The sequence below is a fragment of the Pan troglodytes genome, chromosome 5 (genome assembly GCF_028858775.2).
Source record: "Pan troglodytes isolate AG18354 chromosome 5, NHGRI_mPanTro3-v2.0_pri, whole genome shotgun sequence".
In the NCBI taxonomy this organism is placed as follows: domain Eukaryota; kingdom Metazoa; phylum Chordata; class Mammalia; order Primates; family Hominidae; genus Pan; species Pan troglodytes.
The window spans coordinates 129,553,080-129,576,030 of NC_072403.2; the positions used below are offsets into that span (position 1 = coordinate 129,553,080).

General features: G+C 43.6%; 1 protein-coding gene and 1 long non-coding RNA gene across 8 annotated transcripts in view; one reads left to right on the forward strand and one right to left on the reverse strand.

Moving 5' to 3' along the window:
• The window catches only part of LOC129144311 (uncharacterized), a 33,088-nt gene extending 10,953 nt beyond the window's left edge, over positions 1–22,135 (reverse strand). For 2 of the 7 annotated variants that reach the window (XR_010158157.1, XR_010158159.1), the window contains exons 1-3: positions 21,885–22,135; positions 11,371–11,603; positions 9,646–9,806 (exon numbers count right to left, since the gene is read on the reverse strand). This is a non-coding gene — a long non-coding RNA (uncharacterized LOC129144311). Of the gene's footprint in view, positions 1–5,591; positions 5,991–9,645; positions 9,807–11,370; positions 11,604–21,434; positions 21,623–21,884 lie in introns of those variants that run through there. The other 5 variants (XR_010158161.1, XR_008548630.2, XR_010158160.1 and 2 more) reach the window with 5 other exon arrangements.
• Positions 22,136–22,154: 19 nt separating this feature from the next.
• Positions 22,155–22,951, forward strand: part of NUS1 (NUS1 dehydrodolichyl diphosphate synthase subunit) — a 34,206-nt gene continuing 33,409 nt past the window's right edge. The window contains exon 1 of the mRNA XM_518713.9: positions 22,155–22,873. Within this exon, the coding sequence (XP_518713.1) occupies positions 22,459–22,873 (415 nt within the window). The 5' untranslated portion in view covers positions 22,155–22,458. The remainder of the gene's footprint in view (positions 22,874–22,951) is intronic.

Below are 22,951 nucleotides of genomic sequence, written 5' to 3' on the forward strand. Positions count from 1 at the left end.
GGGCGCGGTGGCTCATGCCTGTAATCCCAGCACTTTGGGAGGCCGAGGCGGGCGAATCACGAGGTCAGGAGATCGAGACCACAGTGAAACCCCGTCTCTACTAAAAATACAAAAAATTAGCTGGGTGTGGTGGCGGGCACCTGTAGTCCTAGCTACTTAGGAGGCTGAGGCAGGAGAATGGTGTGAACCCAGGAGGCGGAGCTTGCAGTGAGCCAAGATCGCCCCACTGCACTCCAGCCTGGGCAATAGAGCGAGACTCTGTCTCAAAAAACAAAACAAAACAAAAAACAAAAAAAATTGACCCTCTTGCAGAAAAGCCCTATTTGTATTGGGGTTTTTCTTTCTCCTTGGCACACTGATATGTATCCCAAGTATATAAAGCACAGAAGTATAGAAATAAGGGAACTCTTACATGATTTTTCTTATTATTGTGTGGGACTTCAACTCTTATGTGCTAGACCTACAGTTCTTTCTAAGGAAGACTAATAATGCACGATGAGTAATAATTTATACCCACTGACATTGCCTGGATATTTATCATTAGAATTCCCGAGCTGTGAGGGCCTTGAGAAGGAATCTAGCCTTTTACAGATAAAGGAGCTCAGGCTCATAGGGGTGAAGTAACTGTCATATTCACACCTACAGGAAGAGGCAGAGCTAGAACTCGATTGTACCTGAGTTTTCTTACTTCCATCCAGCACTCTTTTGACTACAGTATTTGCAGCAATATAAGATTCACTCAGTACATTCTACTCACAAACAGTATCTAGAATAGTCATATGTCCAATAAAGTATCTGCAGTCATCTGTTCTGGTGGCCATAACTAAATGCCATAGACTGGGTGCTTAAACAACAAATTAATTTTGTCACAGTTCTGGAGGTTGGAATTCCAAGATTAAGGTGCTGTCAGGGTTGGTTTCTGGTGAGGCCTCTCCTCCCAGTCTCTTATCTGTGCACGCAGGGAAAAAGAGAGAGCATGCAGTGCATTTTGGTTTCTCTTCTTCTTCTTATAAGGACACCCAGATTAGGGCCTCACCCTTATAACATTATTTAGCTTTATTTACCCTCCTAAAGGCCCCATCTCCACGTACATTCACATTGGGGGTTAGGGCTTCAACATATGGATTTTGGAGGGACCCAATTTACTTAATAATAGAATTTATCTATATCTATCTATCCATCCATCCATTCATCTGTTCTTCATTGAGTTGATTAATTACTTCACTAGAAAAGAGAACAAAAGATGGGGAGAAGGATAAAGTAGAAAAGGATAAGCAAATTTTTTAAAGCCTAATTATCACCCACTTATACTTACGTAGAATATTTTTTTCTAATTAGATAATTACCCATCAATCTTGGAAAGCAGCTGGAGACCAGGATTGGGATGCAGGGCTGGTGACATTTAGAAGGAAGAATGAAATACAGAATATGAGATGTTGTACCAAGGCCCTGGATGGTAGGTGTAGGTTGAGTGTCACTTGAGTTGGAGAAGGGAGAGTCATTTTGGGCATTGAGAAAAGGGACTACTTGGGGGTAGATAGGTAAAGGGAAGATAAACTTCCAAAGACTAGTTTTTCTTGATACCTTTCAGTGTTTGTTTCTTCATCTGTAAATTAAGGATTATAGTAATATCTCCTAGAGTTAATTTTCTTGAATAAAACATATTAAAAAGGACATTTTTTCTATCTGCTCCCCATAATTTGCAAATCTGCTCCTCTCTCCCAATGGAGACATTGCTCAATATCCCAGATGCCAATCATATGGTCACATGTAAGTGGTACCCCCCAGGGTTATGCAGTGGACAGCATGTGTCTATGCTGAAGGCCCTTGTCTTTTCTCCATGGACCCCAAACATTGCAAATTACGGTTGCTTAGCCCTGCCAAGAGTCAGAACTGAGCCATTGCCTGGTCATATACCTCCTATGGGCTGCTCCCTTGGTAATACAAATTCTGGTTAGAGCCTTTAAGTTGGCCCCTGTAAGGGCTTGCTTGTTCTTAGATGGATTAATCTCCCATTCAGCCTTGGGTTAGTGGGTGACAATGTCATCCCAGTTTGGAACCTAAGAAGCAAGAGCTGAAATAAATGAAAAGGAGCTAGTGCTTTTTTCTGGCATACACACAGTCTCACTGGAAATTACTGCTTTGATCAGAGCTGATATTTTCACTAAACAGCATTCTTAGTATCTACTCAGAATTGCTCAAAATATCAAGTTTAAAGGGTTTCTTTGGACACTTTAAAATTTTCTGCTATGCAGCATATACGATAGCAGGAAATGCTGTAGACTTATCTACCTCTGATATGGGCTTTCTGCTAATGCCTTTGCAAAGGGGCTCAAAAGTCTTCTCCAAATCTGCTTGGTTACACCTGTCAGTCTCCTCCCTTACTTCAGAGAGAGGATGTTCATGGATGTCTTAGCTGTAGAAGGGTAAGTTAACTTAAAGGCTGATGGTCAGAAAACTCTCCTTCCTTACAAGGAATTGGTTTTTCTCTATAGGTGTTTCCTATCTCCCCTCAGCAAATAATGCTCTGGTGTTGAGGCTACAGCTGAAGAGTCTGGTCTTATTATAAAATAGCCATTAATGTAGGGGAAAGGAGGTTAGAAGGGTCTGATGGCATTTAGCTCTTTCATGATTTTTATCTGTAGGTTATATGAGTTTCACCAACACTAAGAAACTGAATAATAACAATTTTTTTTTGAGACGGAGTCTTGCACTGTTGCCCAAGCTGGAGTGCAGTGGTGCGATCTCGTCTCACTGCAATCTCCGCCTCCTGGGTTCAAGTGATTCTCTAGACTCAGCCTCCCAGTTAGCTAGTATTACAGGTGCTCACCACCATGCCCAGCTAATTTTTTGTATTTTTAGTAGAGATGGGGTTTCACCACATTGGCCAGGCTGGTCTCAAACTCTTGACCTAGTGATTTGCCTGCCTCCACCTCCCAAAGTGCTGGGATTACAGAAAAATAATTTTCTAAAGCTCTCTTCGTCATGCATCATGGCTCAGTTATGTCACCCATCATTTAGTTAATTTGATATTTTGCTCTTAGCTAAATTTGCTTAGCCAAATATGCACACAAATGAAATAACTGCCGTCTTTACAAGTCACCCAGAAACTCAATGTTTTTGCATCACATACCATAATTGATGGGGAATTAAATTGGATTCTTGCTGGCATATCAGTCTGAAGCCCCAGGGAATGGTAAAAGTGCCCATGTTTGTGAGAATAAACCTTGTGGAACTGGTGTCATTCCAGTTAATAAAAATGGATTATCTTAATGGTTTGATTCAATGGTCTTACTAGCATAGTCTCAGCCCTAGGATTGCCTTCATTCTAGGTGGTATCTGTTTTTGACAGGACAGAGGTGGTGTAATGGATTTCCCCAGCTTTTTCTAAAGCAAGATATTGTTTTAATATTCTCTATGGGTTTCCACAAAACACGGTTTTTAAGAATCCAATATAAAGGATTTTATTTAATACCTATTTTCAACATTCAAAACAGTCACTGACAATTGCCTTCAGAGTGGGAGTGTTCTTAACCCAATCAATCTCCATATTAGAAAAACACTTAGTATATAGTCCTTTTGCTCAATCTATTCTCTTCCACACCACACAACCCCACAACTGCCACAACCTCCCTCACCCTGGATTAAATCACTGTTATTCAGGCCTATAGTCCTAATTTCTTACTTAGAATTTATCAACCACTTTTTTTTCCCCTCAATTCCCAATGTCACTGAAAATTGTCTGAATAGGCAATAAATTTCTGTGTATTGTATGAAAAGTAGCTCATGATTCACCTGGAAGTGTAATGAAATTCCAAACTGGGATCCCTGTGTTGGTTATGTGTTTTTTGTTTTATTTTTTTTGTTTGTTCGTTCATTTTTAAGAGACAGGATCTTGCTCTGTCACCCAGGCTAGAGTGCAGTGGCATGATCTTGGCTCACTGCAGCCTTGAACTCCTGGGTGTCAGGCCTCTGAGCCCAAGCTAAGCCATCATATCCCCTGTGACCTGCACGTATACATCCAGATGGCCTGAAGCAAGTGAAGATCCACAAAAGAAGTGAAAATAGCCTTAACTGATGACATTCCACCATTGCTATTTGTTTCTGCCCCACCCTAACTGATCAATGTACTTTGTAATCTCCCCCACCCTTAAGAAGGTTCTCTGTGGCTGGGCACGGTGGCTCACGCCTGTAATCCCAGCACTTTGGGAGGCCGAGGCAGGCAGATCATGAGGTCAGGAGATCAGGACCATCCTGGCTAACACGGTGAAACCCCATCTCTACTAAAAATGCGAAAAATTAGCCAGGCGTGGTGGCGGGCGCCTGTAGTCCCAGCTACTCGGGAGGCTGAGGCAGGAGAATGGCATGAACCTGGGAGGCGGAGCTTGCAGTGAGCCAAGATCGTGCCACTGCACTCCAGCCTGGGCGACAGAGCGAGACTCCATCTCAAAAAAAAAAAAAAAAAAAAAAAAAGAAGGTTCTTTGTAATTCTCCCAACCCTTGAGAATGTACTTTGCGAGATCCACCCCCTGCCTGCAAAACATTGCTCCTAACTCCACTGCCTATCCCAAAACCTGTAAGAACTAATGATAATCCCACCACCCTTTGCTGACTCTCTTTTTGGACTCAGCCCACCTGAACCCAGGTGAAATAAATAGCCTTGTTGCTCACACAAAGCCTGTTTGGTGGTCTCTTCACATGGACGTGTGAGACACTGGGTTTAAACTATTCTCCTGATTCAGTCTCCCAAGTAGCTGTGATTACAAACTCTCAGCACCTTACCCAGCCAATTTATTTTTATTTTTATTTTTTTGTAGAAATAGGAGCTTGCTAGGTTGCCTAGGCTGGTCCTGAACTTTTGGCCTTAAGAGATCCTCCCACCTCAGTCTCACAAAGTGCTGGGATTACAGGTGTGAGCCACCGTGCTCAGCCTATTTTCAATTGTAATTAATCCCAACCGATAATTTTACAAAGATTACTTCCTCCAAATGTTGTATTGACTCACACTCAAACTCTTAACAGCAGTGTTGTGGGTCCCTTTTTATGGGCAGTCATCAGCATCTATGCGCAGTCTTTACTTTTTGCCAATCCGATGGGTGAAAATAACGGTATCTCATTAATTCATTTTTTACTTTCCTGACAACTAGTAAGATAAAAAGGTTTTTATATATTTGTTAGCCTTTGCATCTCCTCTTCTGTTAATTACCTATTCATATACTTTGCCCATTAAGCAATCGAGCTTTTCATCTTTTCTAAAAATCAATTTGTAAGGTTTATTTTTATGGTAGGGATATTATCTTTATTTTGTCAGATATATTACTAGCATTTTATCCCAAAATATTTTCCAAAATGGCTTGCATTATGATGTCTTTCATCTTACAGAAAAAGTTATCCTGGCTGGGCGAGGTGGCTCACACCTGTAATCCCAGCACTTTGGGAGGCCAAAGCGTGCGGATCACCTGAGGTCAGGAGTTCAAGACCAGCCTGCTCAACATTGTGAAACCCCCTCTCTACTAAAAATACAAAAAATTAGTCGGGTGTGGTAGCGAGTGTCTCACATGTCCGTGTGAAGAGATCATCAAACAGGCTTTCTGTGAGCAACATGGCTGTTTATTTCACCTGAGTGCAGGCGGGCTGAGTCCGAAAAAGGAGTCAGCAAAGGGTGGTGGGATTATCATTGGTTCTTATAGGTTTTGGGATAGGCAGTGGAGTTAAGAGCAATGTTTTGGGGGCAGGGGGTGGATCTCACAAAGTACATTCTCAAGGGTGGGGAGAATTACAAAGAAACTTCTTAAGGGTCGGAGAGATTATAAAGAACATTGATCAGTTAGGGTGGGGCAGAAACAAATCACAATGGTGGAATGTCATCAGTTAAGGCTATTTTCACTTCTGTGGATCTTCAGTTGCTTCAGGCCATCTGGATGTATACGCGCAGGTCACTGGGGATATGATGGCTTAGCTTGGGCTCAGAGGCCTGACATTCTTGTCTTCTTATATTAATAAGAAAAATAAAACAAAATAGTGGTAAAGTGTTGGGGTGGTGAAAATTTTTGGGGGTGGTATGGAGAGATAATGGGCGATGTTTCTCTGGGTTGCTTCGAGCGGGATTGGGGTGGCGTGGGAACCTACAGTCGAAGAGAGTTAACTGAAGAAGGATTTTGGGGTAAGGGGTGACATTGTGGGGCTGTTAGGAGCATTTGTGGTATAGAATTATTGGTGATGGCCTGGATGCGGTTTTGTATGAATTGAGAAACTAAATGAAAGACACAAGGTCGGAATAAGAGAAGGAGAAAAACAAGTATTAAAGGACTAAGAATTGGGGGGACTCAGGACATCTAATTAGAGAGTCCAAGGGCGTCCAAGGGGGGTTAGCGTAATTACTTGCTTGGTTGGCAAGTTTTTGGGCTCTATCCTTGAGTTTTTTAATGTTGTCATATACCAGGCCAGATTGATTTATGTAAAACCAACACTCTTCATTTAAAAATATACAGAGTCCCCCCCCCCCTTTTTTTAAGCAGTGAGTAAGTCAGGGCCTTGGTGATTTTGGAGGAATGAGAAATGCAAAGCTAGCAACTGTTTGTTAAAGAAGGATTAGAAATGGCTAGGAGAGAGTGAGATTGATAGTGTGGTGGAGATAGCTGGGGAGAGGTAGAGGATGGCATAAGAACGGGAATGAGAATAAGAGTAAATATAAAAGTAAAGAACAGGACTTCATCAGGGTGCAAGTACTGGAGGGTACCTTGCCACTGAAGATCTTCTATCCACATAAAGAGAGACTTAAGGGTGGCAGTTGAGGTAAAACCAGGGGCCACTAAATACCAAGAGCCTGAGAAACTGCTTGGGTGATTTGACTAATAAAGGCTGGTCTGTTATTAGACTGTATAGAGGTGGGAAGGCCAAACTGAGGAATTACATCTGACAGAAGGGAAGAAATGACTGCAGTGGCCTTCTCAGACCCTGTGGGAAAGGCCTCTTCCCATCCAGTGAAAGTGTCTACCCAGACCAAGAGTTATTTTAGTTTTCTGACTTGGGGCATGTGAGTAAAGTCAATTTGCCAGTGCTGGGCAGGGGCAAATCCCCGAGCTTGACCCGAGCTTGACTTGTAGGGAAGGGAGGGGGCCTGAACAATCCCTGAGGGGTAGTAGAATAGCAGATGGAACACTGAGAGGTGATTTCTTTGAGGATAGATTTCCAGGATGGAAAGGAAATGAGAGGTTCTAAGAGACAGGCTAGCAGCTTGTAACCTACATGGAAGAGGTTATGAAATGATGACAGAATAGAATGATCTGTGAGGTTGGAAGGAGATATTTCCCTTGGTTAAGAACCATTTGCCTTGTGTGGGAAGAGATTGATAGGTGGAAGTTTCAGCAGGGGAGTAGGTGGGAGTGACCGATGAGAAGGAGAAAAACTGGCCATGAGGGACAGAAGTTGGAATTCTAGCTGCTTCATTAGCTACCTTATCAGCATAAGCATTGCCCTGAGCGATGGGTTCTGATGCCTTTTGGTGGCCCTTGCAGTATATGACTCCAGCTTCTTTTGGAAGTAAAGCAGGCTTGAGAAGAGCTTTTATTAAAGAGGCATTAATGATGGAAGACCCTTGCGTAGTAAGGAAACCTCTTTCAGCCCATATAACAGCATGGTGGTGCAGGATATGGGGTCAGTATAAATACTGATGTGTAGTCCCTTTGCAAGAGTTAAGGCAATGAGTTCGGCTTGCTGAGAGGTAGTGGAGGTGGGCAGAGCAGTAGCCTCAATGATAGATGTGGAAGATACTATAGCATAGCCTGCCTTTGCTGGTTAGTGGCGATTAGGCCTGGTGGAACTGCCATCAATATACCAAGTGTGATCAGGGTGAGGAACAGAAAAGAAGGAAATATGGGGAAACGGAGTCAATGCCAAGTGTATCAGAGAGATACAGTCATGGGGGTCAGGTGTGGTATCAGGAATAATGTGGGAGGCCGGATTGAAGTCCGGGCCAGGAACAATGGTAACTGTGGGAGACTCAGCAAAGAGTGAATACAGCTGAAGGAGCTGGGGAACAGAAAATATATGCATCAGGTGTGAGGAAGAAAATAGATTTTGGAAGTTACGAGAGCTGTAGACAGTGAGTTGAGCATAGTTTGTGATTTTGAGGGCCTCTAAAAGTATTAGGGCAGCGGCAGCTGCTGCACAGAGACATGATAGCCAGCCTAAAACAATAAGGTCAAGTTGTTTGGACAAAAAGGCTACAGGGCGTGGTCCCGGTCCTTGTGTAAGAATTCCGACTGCACAGCCCTGCACTTCGGCTGTGTGTAATGAAAAGGGTTGGGATGAGTCAGGGAGAGCTAGTGTGGGGGCAGTCTCTAAAGTTGTCTTCAAGGAATGGAAAGAGGAGTGGGGAAAGGATTTAGGATCTATGGGGTCAGCTAGGTTTCCTTTTGTGAGTTTATATAATCGTTTTGTTAGGATGGCAAAACCAGGTATCCAAAGGCGAAAGTATCCAACCATGCCTAGGAAGGAAAGGAGTTGTGGTTTTGTAGAAGGTGTTGGGGTTTGAGAGATCAGTCGGACATGATCTGCAGGGAGAGCCCGTGTGTTTTTATGAAGAATTATGCCAAGGTAGGTAACAGATGGAGAAGAAATTTGAGCTTTGGAGGGGGATACTGGATATCCTTTGGAGAATAAATGTTGAAGGAGCAGGAGGGTGTCTTGTTGAGAAGATTCAAAGGAGGGGCTACAAAGTAGAAGGTCATCAAATATATTGAATAAGGTGAGAAGCAGAGAGGTGGAAAGAAAGTAAATCATGGGAAAGAGTTTGGATGAAGTAATGAGGGCTGTCCCCGAAGCCTTGCGGCAGCACAGCCCAGGTAAGCTGCTGGGACTGATGGGTGTCAGGGTCAGTCCAGGTAAAAGCAAAGAGAGGCTGGGATGAGAGGTGCAGGGGAATAGTGAAAAAAGCCTCTTTAAGATCAAGAATGGAAGAGTGAGTTGTGGAAGAAGGTATTGAGGACAAAAGAGTGTAAGGGTTGGGCACTACAAGGTGGATATGCAAAACAATTTGGTTGATAAGGCGCAGATCCTGAACTAACCTGTAAGACTTGTCTGGTTTTTGGACAGGTAAAATGGGGGAATTGTAAGGAGAATTTATAGGTTTTAGAAGCCCATGCTATAACAGGCAAGTGATAACAGGCTTTAATCCTTTTAAAGCGTGCTGTGGGATGGGATATTGGCGTTGAGTGGGGTAAGGGTGATTGGGTTTTAATGAGATGGTAAGGGGTGCATGATCAGTCACCAACGAGGGAGTAGAGGTGTCCTATACTTGTGGATTAAGGTGGGGAGATACAAGGAGAGGATGTGAAGGAGGCTTTGAAATGGGGGAAAAGGTGGCAATGAGGTATGGCTGTAGCCCAGGAATAGTCAGAGGAGCAGATAATTTAGTTAAAATGTCTCAACCTAATAAGGGAGTTGGGCAGATGGGGATAACTAGAAAGGAGTATATAAAAGAATATTGTCCAAGTTGGCACCAGAGTTGGGGAGTTTTAAGAGGTTTAGAAGCCTGGCCGTCAATACTCACAACAGTTATGGAGGCAAGGGAAACAGGCTCTTGAAAATAAGGTAATGTGGAGTGAGTGGCCTCCATATTGATTAAGAAGGGGATGGACTTACCCTCCACTGTAAGAGTTACCCGAAGCTCGGCGTCCGTGATGGTCCAAGGGGCTTCCGAGGTGATCAGGCAGTGTCAGTCTTCAGCTGCTAAGCTGAGAAGATCTGGGAAGGAGTCCATCAGAGCCTTGGGCCAGTTGGACAGTCCAATTTCCAGTGGGGTCCTGCACAGATGGGACATGGCTTAGGAGGAATCCCAGGCTGTGGGCATTCCATGGCCCAGTGGCCAGATTTCCGGCACTTGAAGCAAGATCCTGGGGGAGGAAGTTCTGGAGGAACCCCTGGCAGCTGCGGTTCAGGTGTTTGGAGTTCTTGTGTGCTGGAGATGTGGCTGGGGCTTGCCTCATAGTGGAGGCAAGGAATTGTAACTCACAAATACATTGCTACTTTGCTGCCTCTACTCTGTTACTGTACACCTTGAAGGCGAGGTTAATTAAGTCCTGTTGTGGGGTTTGAGGGCCAGAATCTAATTTTTGGAGCTTTTTCTAATGTTGGGAGCAGATTGGGTAATAAAATGCATATTGAGACTAAGACAGCCTTCTGACCTTTCAGGGTCTAGGGCTGTAAAGTGTCTCAGGGTTGCTGCCAAATGGGCCATAAACTGGGCTGGGTTTTTATATTTGATGAAAAACAGCCTAAATGCTAACTGATTTGGGAGAGGTTGGATAAAGAAAAAGGAGCATTAACCTAGACTATGCCTTTAGCTCCAGCCACCTTTTTAAGAGGAAATTGCTGGGCAGGTGGGGGAGGGCTAGTTGTGGAACGAAACTGTAAGCCGGACCAGGTGTGAGGAGGGGAGGTGATAAAAGGATTATAGGGGCGGGGAGCAGAGGCTGAGGAAGAATTGGGACCTGGCTCGGCCTGGTGAGGAGCAGCCTGGGGAGAAGGGGAGAGGTCAGATGAGTCCGTAGAAAAGAAGGATTCAAAGGACTCAGAGCTTGGAGTGGAGACTGAAGGAACAGACAGGAGAGAAAGAAGAAAGATTTGGGACGAGTCTCACTGGGAGCAGAGACTAGGGAGGGACCAATGTGTAAAATAATGCCTGGATGTCAGGCACTTCCGACCATTTGCCCATTTTTCAACAAAAATTATCTAGATCTTGCAGGATAGACAAATCCAAAGTGTCATTCTCTGGCCACTTGGAACTATTGTCAAGTTTGTATTGGGGTCAAGCAGTATTGCAGAAGAAAATAAGACACTTAGATTTTAGGTCAGGTGAGAGTTGAAGAGGGTTTAAGTTCTTGAGAACGCAGACTAAGGGAGAAGAAGGAGGAATGGAGGGTGGAAGGTTGCCCATAGTGAAGGAGGCAAGTTTAAAGAGAAGGGTAGAGACATGGAGAAGGGGGGTGGGGAGCAGCCCTGGGCTGCAACGTGGGTGAGCAGCCAAAGCAGGTGTCCCTGCAATTGACTTGTCACCAAGGGAACGTGGGTGAATGATCAAGGTAGGCATCCCCGCAGAGATCAGACACCAATGGAACATGAGTGAATAATCAGAGAGGCATCCCGCAATGATTAAACACCAAGGGAAGGCTGCATTCCCGAGTCCGTGACCGGCACCAGAGTTTTGGGTCCACGGATAAAATGTGTCTCCTTTGTTTCTACCAGAAAATGAAAGGAATTGAAATTAAGAGAAGGGAGAGATTGAAGGGTAGCACCAAGATTGAAAGGAGAAAGAGGTTGAGGGATAGTGAGAGAGGTTGGAGAAGAGAGTAAAAAGAGGCCACTTACCCGATTTAAAATCGGTGAGATGTTCCTTGGGCTGGTTGGTCTGAGGACCTGAGGTCGTAGGTGGATCTCTTCACGGAGTGAGGGTGAGGACAGGGGACTGGTCTCCAAAAGGAGTCCCACTGACCCGGGTCTTCGGCACCAAATGTTTCATGTGTCCGTGTGAAGAGATCACCAAACAGGCTTTCTGTGAGCAACATGGCTGTTTATTTCAACTGGGTGCTGGTGGGCTGAGTCTGAAAAAGGAGTCAGCAAAGGGTGCTGGGATTATCATTGGTTCTTATAGGTTTTGGGATAGGTGGTGGAGTTAAGAGCAATGTTTTGGGGGCAGGGGTGGATCTCACAAAGTACCTTCTCAAGGGTGGGGAGAATTACAAAGAAACTTCTTAAGGGTGGGGGAGATTATAAAGAACATTGATCAGTTAGGGTGAGACAGAAACAAATCACAATGGTGGAATGTCATCAGTTAAGCTATTTTCACTTCTGTGGATCTTCAGTTGCTTCAGGCCATCTGGATGTATACGTGCAGGTCACTGGGGATGTGATGGCTTAGCTTGGGCTCAGAGGCCTGACAGCGGGTGCCTGTAATCCCAGCTACTTGGGAGGCTGAGGCAGGAGAATCGCTTGAATCTGGGTGGTGGAGGTTGCAGTGAGCTGAGATTGCGCCACTGCACTCCAGCCTGGGCGACAAGAGTGAAACTCCATCTCAAAGAGAAAAAAAAAAGTTATCCTGTAGCAGGATGAGCCACAGACAAAACTCTTCAGACACCGAGTTAAAGAAAAGGGGGTTTATTCAGCTGGTAGCATTGGCAAGACTCCTGTCTCAACAGCCGAGCTCCCCGAGTGAGCAATTCCTGTCCCTTATAAGGGCTCACAACTCTAAGGGGGTCCATGTGAGAGGGTTGTGATTGATTGAGCAAGCAGCGGGTATGTGACTGGGGGCTGCATGCACCAGTAATCAGATCGGAACAGAATAGGACAGGGATTTTCACAATGCTTTTCCATACAATGTCTGAAATCTATAGATAACATAACCAGTTAGGTCAGGGGTCGATCTTTAACTACCAGGCCCAGGGCGCAGCGCCGGGCTGTCTGCCTATGGATTTCATTTCTGCCTTTTAGTTTTTACTTCTTCTTTCTTTGGAGGCAAAAATTGGGCATAAGACAATATGAGGGGTGGTCTCCTCCCTTAATCCTTCAGATAATCAAATTAGTCAATCTTTTATATATAGAGCATATACTATAAATACATAGATACATACAGTAAAATATATTTGTGTGTGTATATACATTTAGTGTGTATTTATGTGTGTTTATTTAGATCTGAGTTTCTAACCTATCTCATTTGCCTTCTCTCTGAATAACTTCTTTTAACATTCTTTGTAAGGCAAACCTACTAGAAACAAACACCCTCAATTTTTGTCTGTCTGAGAAAGTTTTATTTTTCCTTCGCTTTTGAAGTATAATTTTGCAGGGTACAGAGTTCTAGGTTGGTGTAAAATATATATATATATATATATATATACACTAAATGTATATACATACACATATGTATCAATGTGTATATATAAGAATATATGTATATATGTGACCAATGTTTCAGTATTCTATGTCACTTAGAAGTTATTGATGCAACTTATATCAATTAGTCAATTAACTAACCTGATTTCATATTATTCCAGGTCTTAAAGTTAATTAAAGATTTTGGAAATTCTATTTAAGATGATACATTACAGATCATAATTAATGTTGATATAAAAAGTTTCTCAGAATTTATATAGTTCTAAACTGTTGAGTTTATAATTTTATATTTTTCCTAATTTAAAACATTATATGGGAGTAAATGTATCTGATCAGTAACTCAGTGCAAAAATTCAGGAAATTTATACTGACTAGTTTCTTTATGTGAAGATAAATCCAGGCAATGAACTTAGAAATTTTTTTAAAAACCCAAACTATCAAGCCAGTGTGATTTACCTAAGGATTTTGGATTGTTAAATAAAAATGCTTGTGACCTAGTAGTTTTTGTCAAAAAGGGATTTAACCCCCTAAAAAACTAGCACATATTAATAGTTTCTTATTATCTGGGAGTTCTAGGGATATTAGATGTATATAATACTTTTTAGCCTCTAAAGCTAATAAGAATAAAGTTCCTTTTACTGAAGAGACTTTATAATCTAAATCAGGTGTTGGCAAACTTTTTATGGGTACAACCCAATATATATATATTTTAGACTTCGTAGGCCTTGAGTTCTCTATTGTTACTACTCAACTCTGCCATAAACTGCTGTATTCATAAATGAATGGATGTGGCTGTGTTCCAATAAAAGTTTACAAAAACAGGTACCTTACAACCACATTACCAATAGTAGATATACAGCAGTTCCTTTTACCCAGCACATGATGTCTGGCTATCAACAAAAAATTGCAAGGCATGCTAACATGCAAAAAATACAGTTTGAAAAAGAGCATGAATCAGAATCAGACCGAGATATAGCACAGATGTTGAAATTATAAGACCAGGAATTTAAAACAACTGTGATTAATATCCTAAGGATATTAATGGATAATATCCTCTAATGGATAAAGTAGACAGCATGCAAAAGTAGATAGGCAATGTAAGCAGAAATGGAAATTCTAAGAAAGAGTCAAAAAGAAATGTTAGAGATCAAAATTACTGTAACAGAAATGAAGAATACCTTTGATGGGCTCATTAGTAGACTGCACACAGTTGAGGAAAAATATCTCTGAGCTTGAGGGTATACCACTAGAAATTCCAAAACAGAAAAGCAAAGACAGAAAAGATTAAGGAGAAAAATAAACAGGATATCTAAGAACTGTTGGGACAACTAAAAATTGTGTAACTATGTTAAGTGGAGATTCCAGAAAAAGAAGAAAGAGAAAAAGAAAAAAAAACATTTGAAGCAGTAACAACTGAGAATTTCCCCCAAAGTAACATCAGATACCAAACTTCAGGGTCAGGAAGCTCAAAGAATACCAAGCAGGATAAATGCCCCCAAAACTACACCTAGGCATATCATATTCAAACTTCAAAAAGTCAAAGATAAGGAAAAAGTCTTGAAAGAAGTCAGAGAGAAAAAACACCTATGAAGGAGCAAATATAAGAATTACATCCAGCTTCTCAGAAACTATGCAAACAAGAAAAGAGTAAAGTGAAATATATTAGTGTTGAAAGAAAAAAGCCCCACCAATCTAGAACTCTGTAGCCTGCAAAATTATACTTCAAAAGTGAAGGAAAAAGAAAACTTTCTCAGACAAAAATTGAGGGTGTTTGTTGCCCGCAGATTTGCTATATAAGAAATGTTAAAAAGAAGTTCTTCAGAGAGAAGGCAAATGAGATAGGTTAGAAGCTCAGATCTAAATAAAGAAACAAAGAGCAATAAAGAATAAATAAGTGAAGGTAAAATAAATGAATTTATTTTTCTAATTCTTAACTGATCTAACAGATAACAGTGTGTTCAGAATGGTAACTTCAACAATGTATTCAATTATGTGAACATATATATTTGATTATGTATACATAGATATTATATATGTATGCATATGTATAAGTGAAATGAATGATAGGAATTATAAAAGGAAATAGGAAGAAGGAATTAGGATTATTTTGTTATTATAAGGTACTTGTACTACCCATGAAGAAGTATAGTGTTATTTGAAAGTGGACTTGGATTATTTATAAATATATATTGCAAACTCTAGGGCAACCACTAAAAACAGTAAAAAAAAAAAAAAAAAAGAGGTATGACTGGTATGCTAAGAGAGTATATGGAATCATATAAAAGGCTCAATTTAAACCATAAGAGACAGAAAAATAGTGGAAGACACAAATAGAAACAAAAAACAAGTACAGCAAATAGAAAAAAGTAACAAATACAGTAAATATTAATTCAGCTATATCAATAATCACTTTAAACATTAATGGTCTAAATACACTAATTAAAAATCAGATAATTTGTTCCTCATTTGGGTCAGCTAAAAAAAAAAACAGAGATTGTCAAAGTGAATCTAAAAACAAGATCCAATGATATGCTTTCCATAAGACCCCCACTTTAAATGTAAATATACATAAATTAAAAGTAAAAAGATGGATAAAGATATACCAGGCTAACACTAACCAAAAGAAAGCAAGAGTAGCTATATTAATTTCAGACAGAGGAGACTTCTGAGCAAGGAAACTTGTCAGTAATAAAGAGAAGCACTGTATAATGATAAGGTCAATTCTTCAAGAAGATAGAAAAATCCTTATTATGTATGTTATGTACCTAACAAAGGAATTGTTTTGTTGTTTCAGGAGAGGAGAGGGAAGAACAAAGGGTACTTTGTCTTGCAACTTGGACACCAGCTTAGCCACAGTAGAATAGAGCATTAGGCAGACTCGTGAGGCTCCATTCCAGGCCCTAGCTCCCAGATGACATTTCTAGATATACCCTGGGCCAGAGGGAACCTGCTTCCTAGAAGGAAAGGATACAGTGCTGGCAGAATTTATTACCTGTTGACTAAAGAGACCTTGGGGCCTGAGTCAATTAAATTTATTTCCTTTATAAACTACCCAGTCTCAGGCATGTCTTTATTAGCAGTGTGAGAACAGACTAAGACAGTAAATTGGCACTGAGAGTGGGGTGCTGCTGTAAAGATACCCGAAAATGTGAAACCGACTTTGGAACTGGGTAACAGACAGAGGATGGAACAGTTTGGAGGGCTCAGAAGAGGAAAGGAAGATGTGGGAAAATTTGGAACTTCCTACAGGCTTGTTGAATGGCTTTGACCCAAATGCTGACAGTGACATGGATAATAAAGTCCAGGCTGAGGTGGTCTCAGATGGAGATGAGGAGTTTGTTGGGAGCTGGACATGTGGCATTTTGCCCCTGCCCTAGAGATCTGTGGAACTATGAACTTGGGAAACACGATTTAGGGTATCTGGCAGAAGAAATTTCTAAGTGGCAAAGTGTTCAAGAGGAAGCTGAGCCTGAAAGTTTGAAACGTTTGCAGCCCGACAATGCAGTAGAAAAGAAAAACCCATTTTCTGGGGAGAAATTCAAGCTGGCTGCAGAAATTTGCATAAGTAACGAGAAGCCAAATGCTAATGACCCAGACAAGGTGGGGGGGTGGAAGTGTCTCCAGGGCATGTCAGAGAACTTCACGGCAGCCCCTCCCATCACAGGCCAGGAGGCTTAGGAGGGAAAAATAATTTCCTAGTCCTGGTCCAGGTCCAGGGCCCCTCTGCTGTGTGCAACCTCTGGACTTGGTGCTCCATGTCCCAGCCGTTCCAGCCCATGGCTAAAAGGGGCCAAGGTAAGAGGCTGTTACTTCAGAGGGTACAAGCCCCAAGTCTTGGGAGCTTCCACATGGTGTTGGTACTGCAGTGTGCAGAAAACAAGAATTGAGGTTTGGGGACCTCAGCCTAGATTTTAGAGGATGTATGGAAATGCCTGAAAGTCCAGGCAGAGGTGTGCTGCAGGGGCAGGGCCCTTATGTAGAACCTTTGCTAGGGCAGTGTGAAAGGGAAATGTGGGGTTGGAGCCCCCATACAGAGTTCCCACTGGGCACTGCCTGGTGGATATGTGAGAAGAGGGCCATTGTCCTCCAGACCACAGAATGGTAGATCCACTGACAGCTTGTACCATGCACCTGGAAAAGCTGCAGATACTCAACACCAGTCCGTGAAAGCAGCCAGGAGCAGGCCTGTACCCTGCAAAGCCACAGAAGTGGAGCTGCCCAAGGCCATGGGATCCAACCTCTTGCATCAGTGTGGCCTGGATATGAAACATGGAGTCAAAGGTGATTATTTTGGAACTTTAAGGTTTAATGACTGTTCTATTAGATTTCGGTCTTGCATAGGGCCTGTAGCCCCTTTGTTTTGGCCAATTTCTCCCATTTGGAATGGGTGTAGGTACCCATTGCCTGTACCCCTTCTGTATCTAGAAGTAATTAACTTGTTTTTGATCTTACAGGCTCATAGGCGGAAGGGGCCTTGTCTCAGATGAGACTTGGGGCTGTGGACTTTTGAGTTAATGCTGAAATGAGTTAAGACTTTGGGAGACTGTTGGGAAGGCATGATTGGTTTTGAAATGTGAGGACACGAGACTTGAGAGGGGCTGGGGTGGAATGATATGGTTTGGCTGTGTACCCACCCAAATCTCACCTTATACTGTAATAATCCTCATGTGTCAAGAGCAGGGCTAGGTAAAAATAATTAGATTATGGGAATGATTTCCCCCATAATGTTCTTTTGGTAGTGATTAAGTATCACAACATCTATGTTTATAAATGGGAGTTTCCCGGCGCAAGCTCTCTTGCCTGCCACCATTTAAGACGTGACTTTGCTCCTCATTCACCTTGTGCCATGATTATGAGGCTTCCCCAGCCTTGTGGAACTGTGAGTCAACTAAACCACTTTCCTTTATAAATTACCTGGTCTCAGGTATGTCTTTATTAGCAGTGTGAGAACAGACTTATACAACTACCAAAGGCACAAAAAATGTGAAAAAAAATTGGTAAGTTTGATTCTATTAAAATTTAAACTTCTGTTCTGCAAAAGATACTGCCAAGAGAATGAGAAGACCAGCCACAGACTGGGAGAAAATACTTGCAAAAGGCATATCTGATAAAGGACTATTATCCAAAATGTACAAAGAACTCTTAAAACTCAACAATGAGAAAACAAACAACCTCATTTTAAAATGGGGTTTTAACAGAAATGAACAGACACCTCAACAAAGAAGATGGACAAATGGCAAATAAGCATACAGAAAGATACCAACATCATAAATCATTAGGGAATTGCAAATTCAAACAATGAAATACTGCTATACACCTATTAGAACAGCCAAAATTCAAAACACTACAACCGAATTCTAAAACACTAACAACACAAAATGCTGGCAAGGATGTGGAACAATATGAACTCATTTGTTGCTGGTGGAAATGCAAAATAGTATAGACACTTTGGAAGACATTTTGGCAGTTTCTTGCAAAACTGAACACACTCTCGCTGTATGATTCAGCAATTGTGGTCCTTGGTATTTTTTTTCTTTTTTTTTCAGAGATGGGGTCTCACTCTGTCACTGAGGCAGGAATCCAGTGGTGTGATCTCAGCTCACCGCAACCTCAACCTCCTGGGCTCAAGCAATCCTCCCACCTCAGCCTCCCAAGTAGCTGGGACCACAGGCACATGCCACCATGCCCAGCTAATTTTTTGTATTTTTGGTAGAGTCAGGTTTTCACCATGTTGCCCAGGCTGGTCTCAAATTCCTGAGCTCAAGCGCTCAGTCTGCTTTGGCCTCCCAAAGTGCTGGGATTATAGGAGTCAGCCATGCCTGGCCTTCTCCTTGGTACTTATCCAAATAAGTTGAAAACCTATATCTACACAAAACCTGCACATTGATATTTATAGCAGTTTTATTTATAATTGCTAAAACTTGGAAGCCACCAAGTTGTCCTTCAGTAGGTGAACAGATAAGTTCTGTGGTACATCAGCAATGGAATGTGGTACATCCAGCAATGGGATATTATTCAGCACTAAAAAGAAATGAGGTATGAAATCATGAAAAGACATGGACAAGCTTAAATGCATATTAGTAAGTGACATAAGGCAATAAGAAAAGGCTACATGCTGTGCGATTCCAACTGTGTAACATTCTGGAAAAGGTAAAAGTATGGAGACAGTAAAAGTAGCAGTGGTTGTAAGGATTAAGATAATGTAAAGCATTTTGTAAACTGAAAAGTAAATGAAATACCATCCCCATAGTGTTTGGGCTTAAGGGTCTGAGGCTGGATAACTCTTTCTGTGTTTTCCTGTGCTTCATAAAATTTTGGGGTGGAAGGTTAAATGGTATTTAAGAAATCCAAACATTATATTCAGAACCCCTAAGTTCCTAAATGTGCCACATTTACTGCTTTTTTGAAATGACAAAAGAAGAAAATCTTTAGAAGAGAGAGGACTCCATAAACTTAAGATTCCAAGTATGTCCAGAGCAAGACATCCAGTGTGGCTCTCCTGTTATTCCAGAATTGTGGCTGAGAACAAAAGGCACTGAGTCCACCTCCTTCTAAGAACAGTGAAGCAGCCTGAAGTTGACAGCAACCACCAGATGCAAAGCAGGTTCACTGTACACTGGTTACCGGTTCAGCCCACTGCATTTTGGACTGCACTTTTCCTATATCCAGTGTCCAGTGACGCAGAACACTCACACACAAGTTACATGAAGTGGGTTTATTACTTACAGACAGGCAGCAAGGGACAACAGAAGCATGTCATAATGACCATATCTCCCAAGGCCGAGGAAAACTTCTTAGGGAGGATGGCGTCTCATCTGCTCGTGCACTGCTTGCACCGCAACTAAGGGACCCCAGAAAGCAGTTTGCTCTCAGTTTCTACTACAGGGCAATGGGATGTGCTGGGCTAGTACTAGTTGAAGGACATCCTATTTCTAGAAGAGACTGGAACAGAGCCTGGGCTGTTCTGGTCAGTTCCTCCTTGTCTATAGTATATTGCATTCCAACACATTCTACAGTTATTCTCGAGAACTACAAGTGAGAAAAGGGGGAAGAACTGTGTTGGTTCAAGGCCACCCAGAGAACTGTTCTGTATGAGACCCTCCATCCCTAGCCTACTGACAGCTGACAGAGAAGAAAAGTGGGTACCGCCGCCCCACCACTCTTTAGGAGGCTGAACATCCTGGGAGCTAGGGGACCTGCTACTAGGAGGAAACTCTAGGAGGAAAACAAGCAAATGTCTGGGGAGAGACGCCAGGATCTGCATGTGGGTGTGTCAGATGGACATGTGGCTAGAATCCTTTTGCTTAAATTTGCAATTCAAAGAAATACAGGGGCCGGACGCGGCGGCTCACGCCTGTAATCCCAGCACTTTGGGAGGCCAAGGCCGGCGGATCACCTGAGGTCAGGAGTTCAAGACCAACATGGTGAAACCCCGTCTCTACTAAAAATACAAAAAAAATTAGCCGGGCTTAGTGGCGGGCACCTGTAGTCCCAGCTATTCGGGAGGCTGAGGCAGGAGAATGGCGTGAACCCGGGAGGCGGAGCCTGCAGTGAGCTGAGATCGCGCCACTGCCCTCCAGCCTGGGCGACTGAGCGAGACTCCGTTTCAAAAAAAAAGGAAAAAAGAAATACAGAAGATAGAGCCTGTCTGTGCCTGCACACCTGAGAGCAGGCCACAGGAACATGAGATTGATGTCTTTAATCTTGTCAGAACCGATAGATATTGGGGCAAAGAAGTGAGTACGGTAGAGAAATGTGGCAAGGTAGTCAGCATGGGGGGTGGGGTGGGGTCTGCAGAATACGTGGCCAAATCTCAATGGGACACTGGTGTCTAGGGAGCTTCCTTAACAAGCATCATGTAGCTGCATAAACTACAGCAATGGGCAGTGAGGAAGAAGACTGTAGGCTTCCCTGATCATGGCCTTTGGCCTCTCCTCCTTTGTCCATCATCAGAGGAGCTACTGCAGAGGAGACCAGGAGAGAAAGAAGTGTGTGAAAGGTGTGCCTGGTGCCCAGCCCTCAGTTCTTCAGGCTGCACTGCCAAAGGGAGGAAAATTGCACTGCGAAAGGGAGATGGACATGAGATTCAACTTTTAAAGTAAAGTTAAATGAGTCTTAGAAACCAAAATGAGACTAGTTGAAAAAGTGACAATGTTAGAAAAATTAAGTCACATAGCCAAGACGTGAACAGATGTTTCCCAGGGGGAAAAAGAGGCTTTAGCGAACAAAGAATAGGTAGGTATTACAAAAATGCAACTGTTTACACACACACACGTGTGTAAATATGTGTGTATACGTGTGTGTATACGTGTGTGTATGTGTACAGTTGCATTTTTGTAATACCTCCCTAATCTTTATATATATACTTATATAAATACAAATAATATAAATATTATTGTTGCACACACACATACATATGATGACAGAGGATGTGGCATGTAGGATAAACCTTGAGAAATGGGTTGGAATGTCGGCAATACCAAGTCGGGAATCAGGAATTCAGGAGAAGAGCTTGAACAAAAAGGGCAAAGACAGTACAGACTTACCGCGGGGAAGTACAAAACCATTCTAGAGGGCCACGTCGAAGTCCACATGGACAGAAACATTAGGGTGTTAAAGGGGATGATAAGGCTTGGATGAGCAGTTTGCTTCAAACAGTGGCGGTCATTGAAGTCAGGCACAATGTCTATTTTTCTCCCCACTGTAAACCTAACCCACGGCGGTTGGTCAAAGTCTTGCCGAATAAAAAAAAAAAAAAAAAAAAAAGAATGAAGTGACTGGACTGCCAAGCTGTAGAGCCTCTACTAAGCAATGTACAGCCAGGAAAGGATACCTTAGATGAGAATGACATGGGTAGAGGGGTGTTTCAGGAACATGGCTAAAGATCCTCGCTCTCAGCCTCAGCTGGGAGGCTGAATAAAGGACAGTAGCAGGACCACTCCAGCCTTTGAGGACACTTTTGGAAACCCTGGTGGATTCCCAGCATCAACACTTACTGAGGGCTGCTTTCCATCCCTAGGTTCTTTCCGGCATTTGTAATTTCCAATCCACTTAGGACACTTCTACTCCTCAGAAACCGTTTCTGTCGGGGCCGTGAGAGGAGACAGTATAAGACTTCCTGGACCCAAGGGACGCCGGGTCCCCTGGAAGCGCCCATCGCATTGAAGACCACGTGTGCCTTGCTGGTGTCCCATTCAGAAAAGTCCCGGGTCGTTCGCTCATCGCCCTCCACGCGACCAGGGGGCGCCCGCGGTATCGGCCCGGCTAGTTCGCAGGCGTGCGCCTTCCCTCACTGCGCCGGGCTGGGCCACATTCTCCGACACAGAAGCCGCGTCAGAATTCTACGCTGCCCAATCAGAACTGTCCATGTACTACTGGGGGCGGGGCTGCCAAGGGAGGAGGAAGATGGCGGCGGGGGCGAGGTGAGGTGTTGGCAGTGGAAAGGGGTTCGGGCTCGGGGGGCGGGGGGACGCGGAGCGATGGCCCGCGCCGGCCGCAGGGGCGGATAAAAAGCCGTCGCGCCGCGGGAGTGGGCGGGAGGGAGAGGGGGTGTCCAAGGGCCACAAGAGTATGACGGGGCTGTACGAGCTGGTGTGGCGGGTGCTGCACGCGCTGCTCTGTCTGCACCGCACGCTCACCTCCTGGCTCCGCGTTCGGTTCGGCACCTGGAACTGGATCTGGCGGCGCTGCTGCCGCGCCGCCTCTGCCGCGGTCCTAGCGCCGCTCGGCTTCACGCTCCGCAAGTCCCCGGCAGTCGGCAGGAACCGCCGTCACCACCGGCACCCGCGCGGGGGGTCGTGCCTGGCAGCCGCACACCACCGGATGCGCTGGCGCGCGGACGGTCGTTCCTTGGAGAAGCTGCCTGTGCATATGGGCCTGGTGATCACCGAGGTGGAGCAAGAACCCAGCTTCTCGGACATCGCGAGCCTAGTGGTGTGGTGTATGGCCGTGGGCATCTCCTACATTAGCGTCTACGACCACCAAGGTGAGGCCCGGTGCGGTGGTGGGGGGTGGCCGAGGCGTCTTGGACCGCTAGACCGCTGGTCTGGCGGGTGGTGCCCAT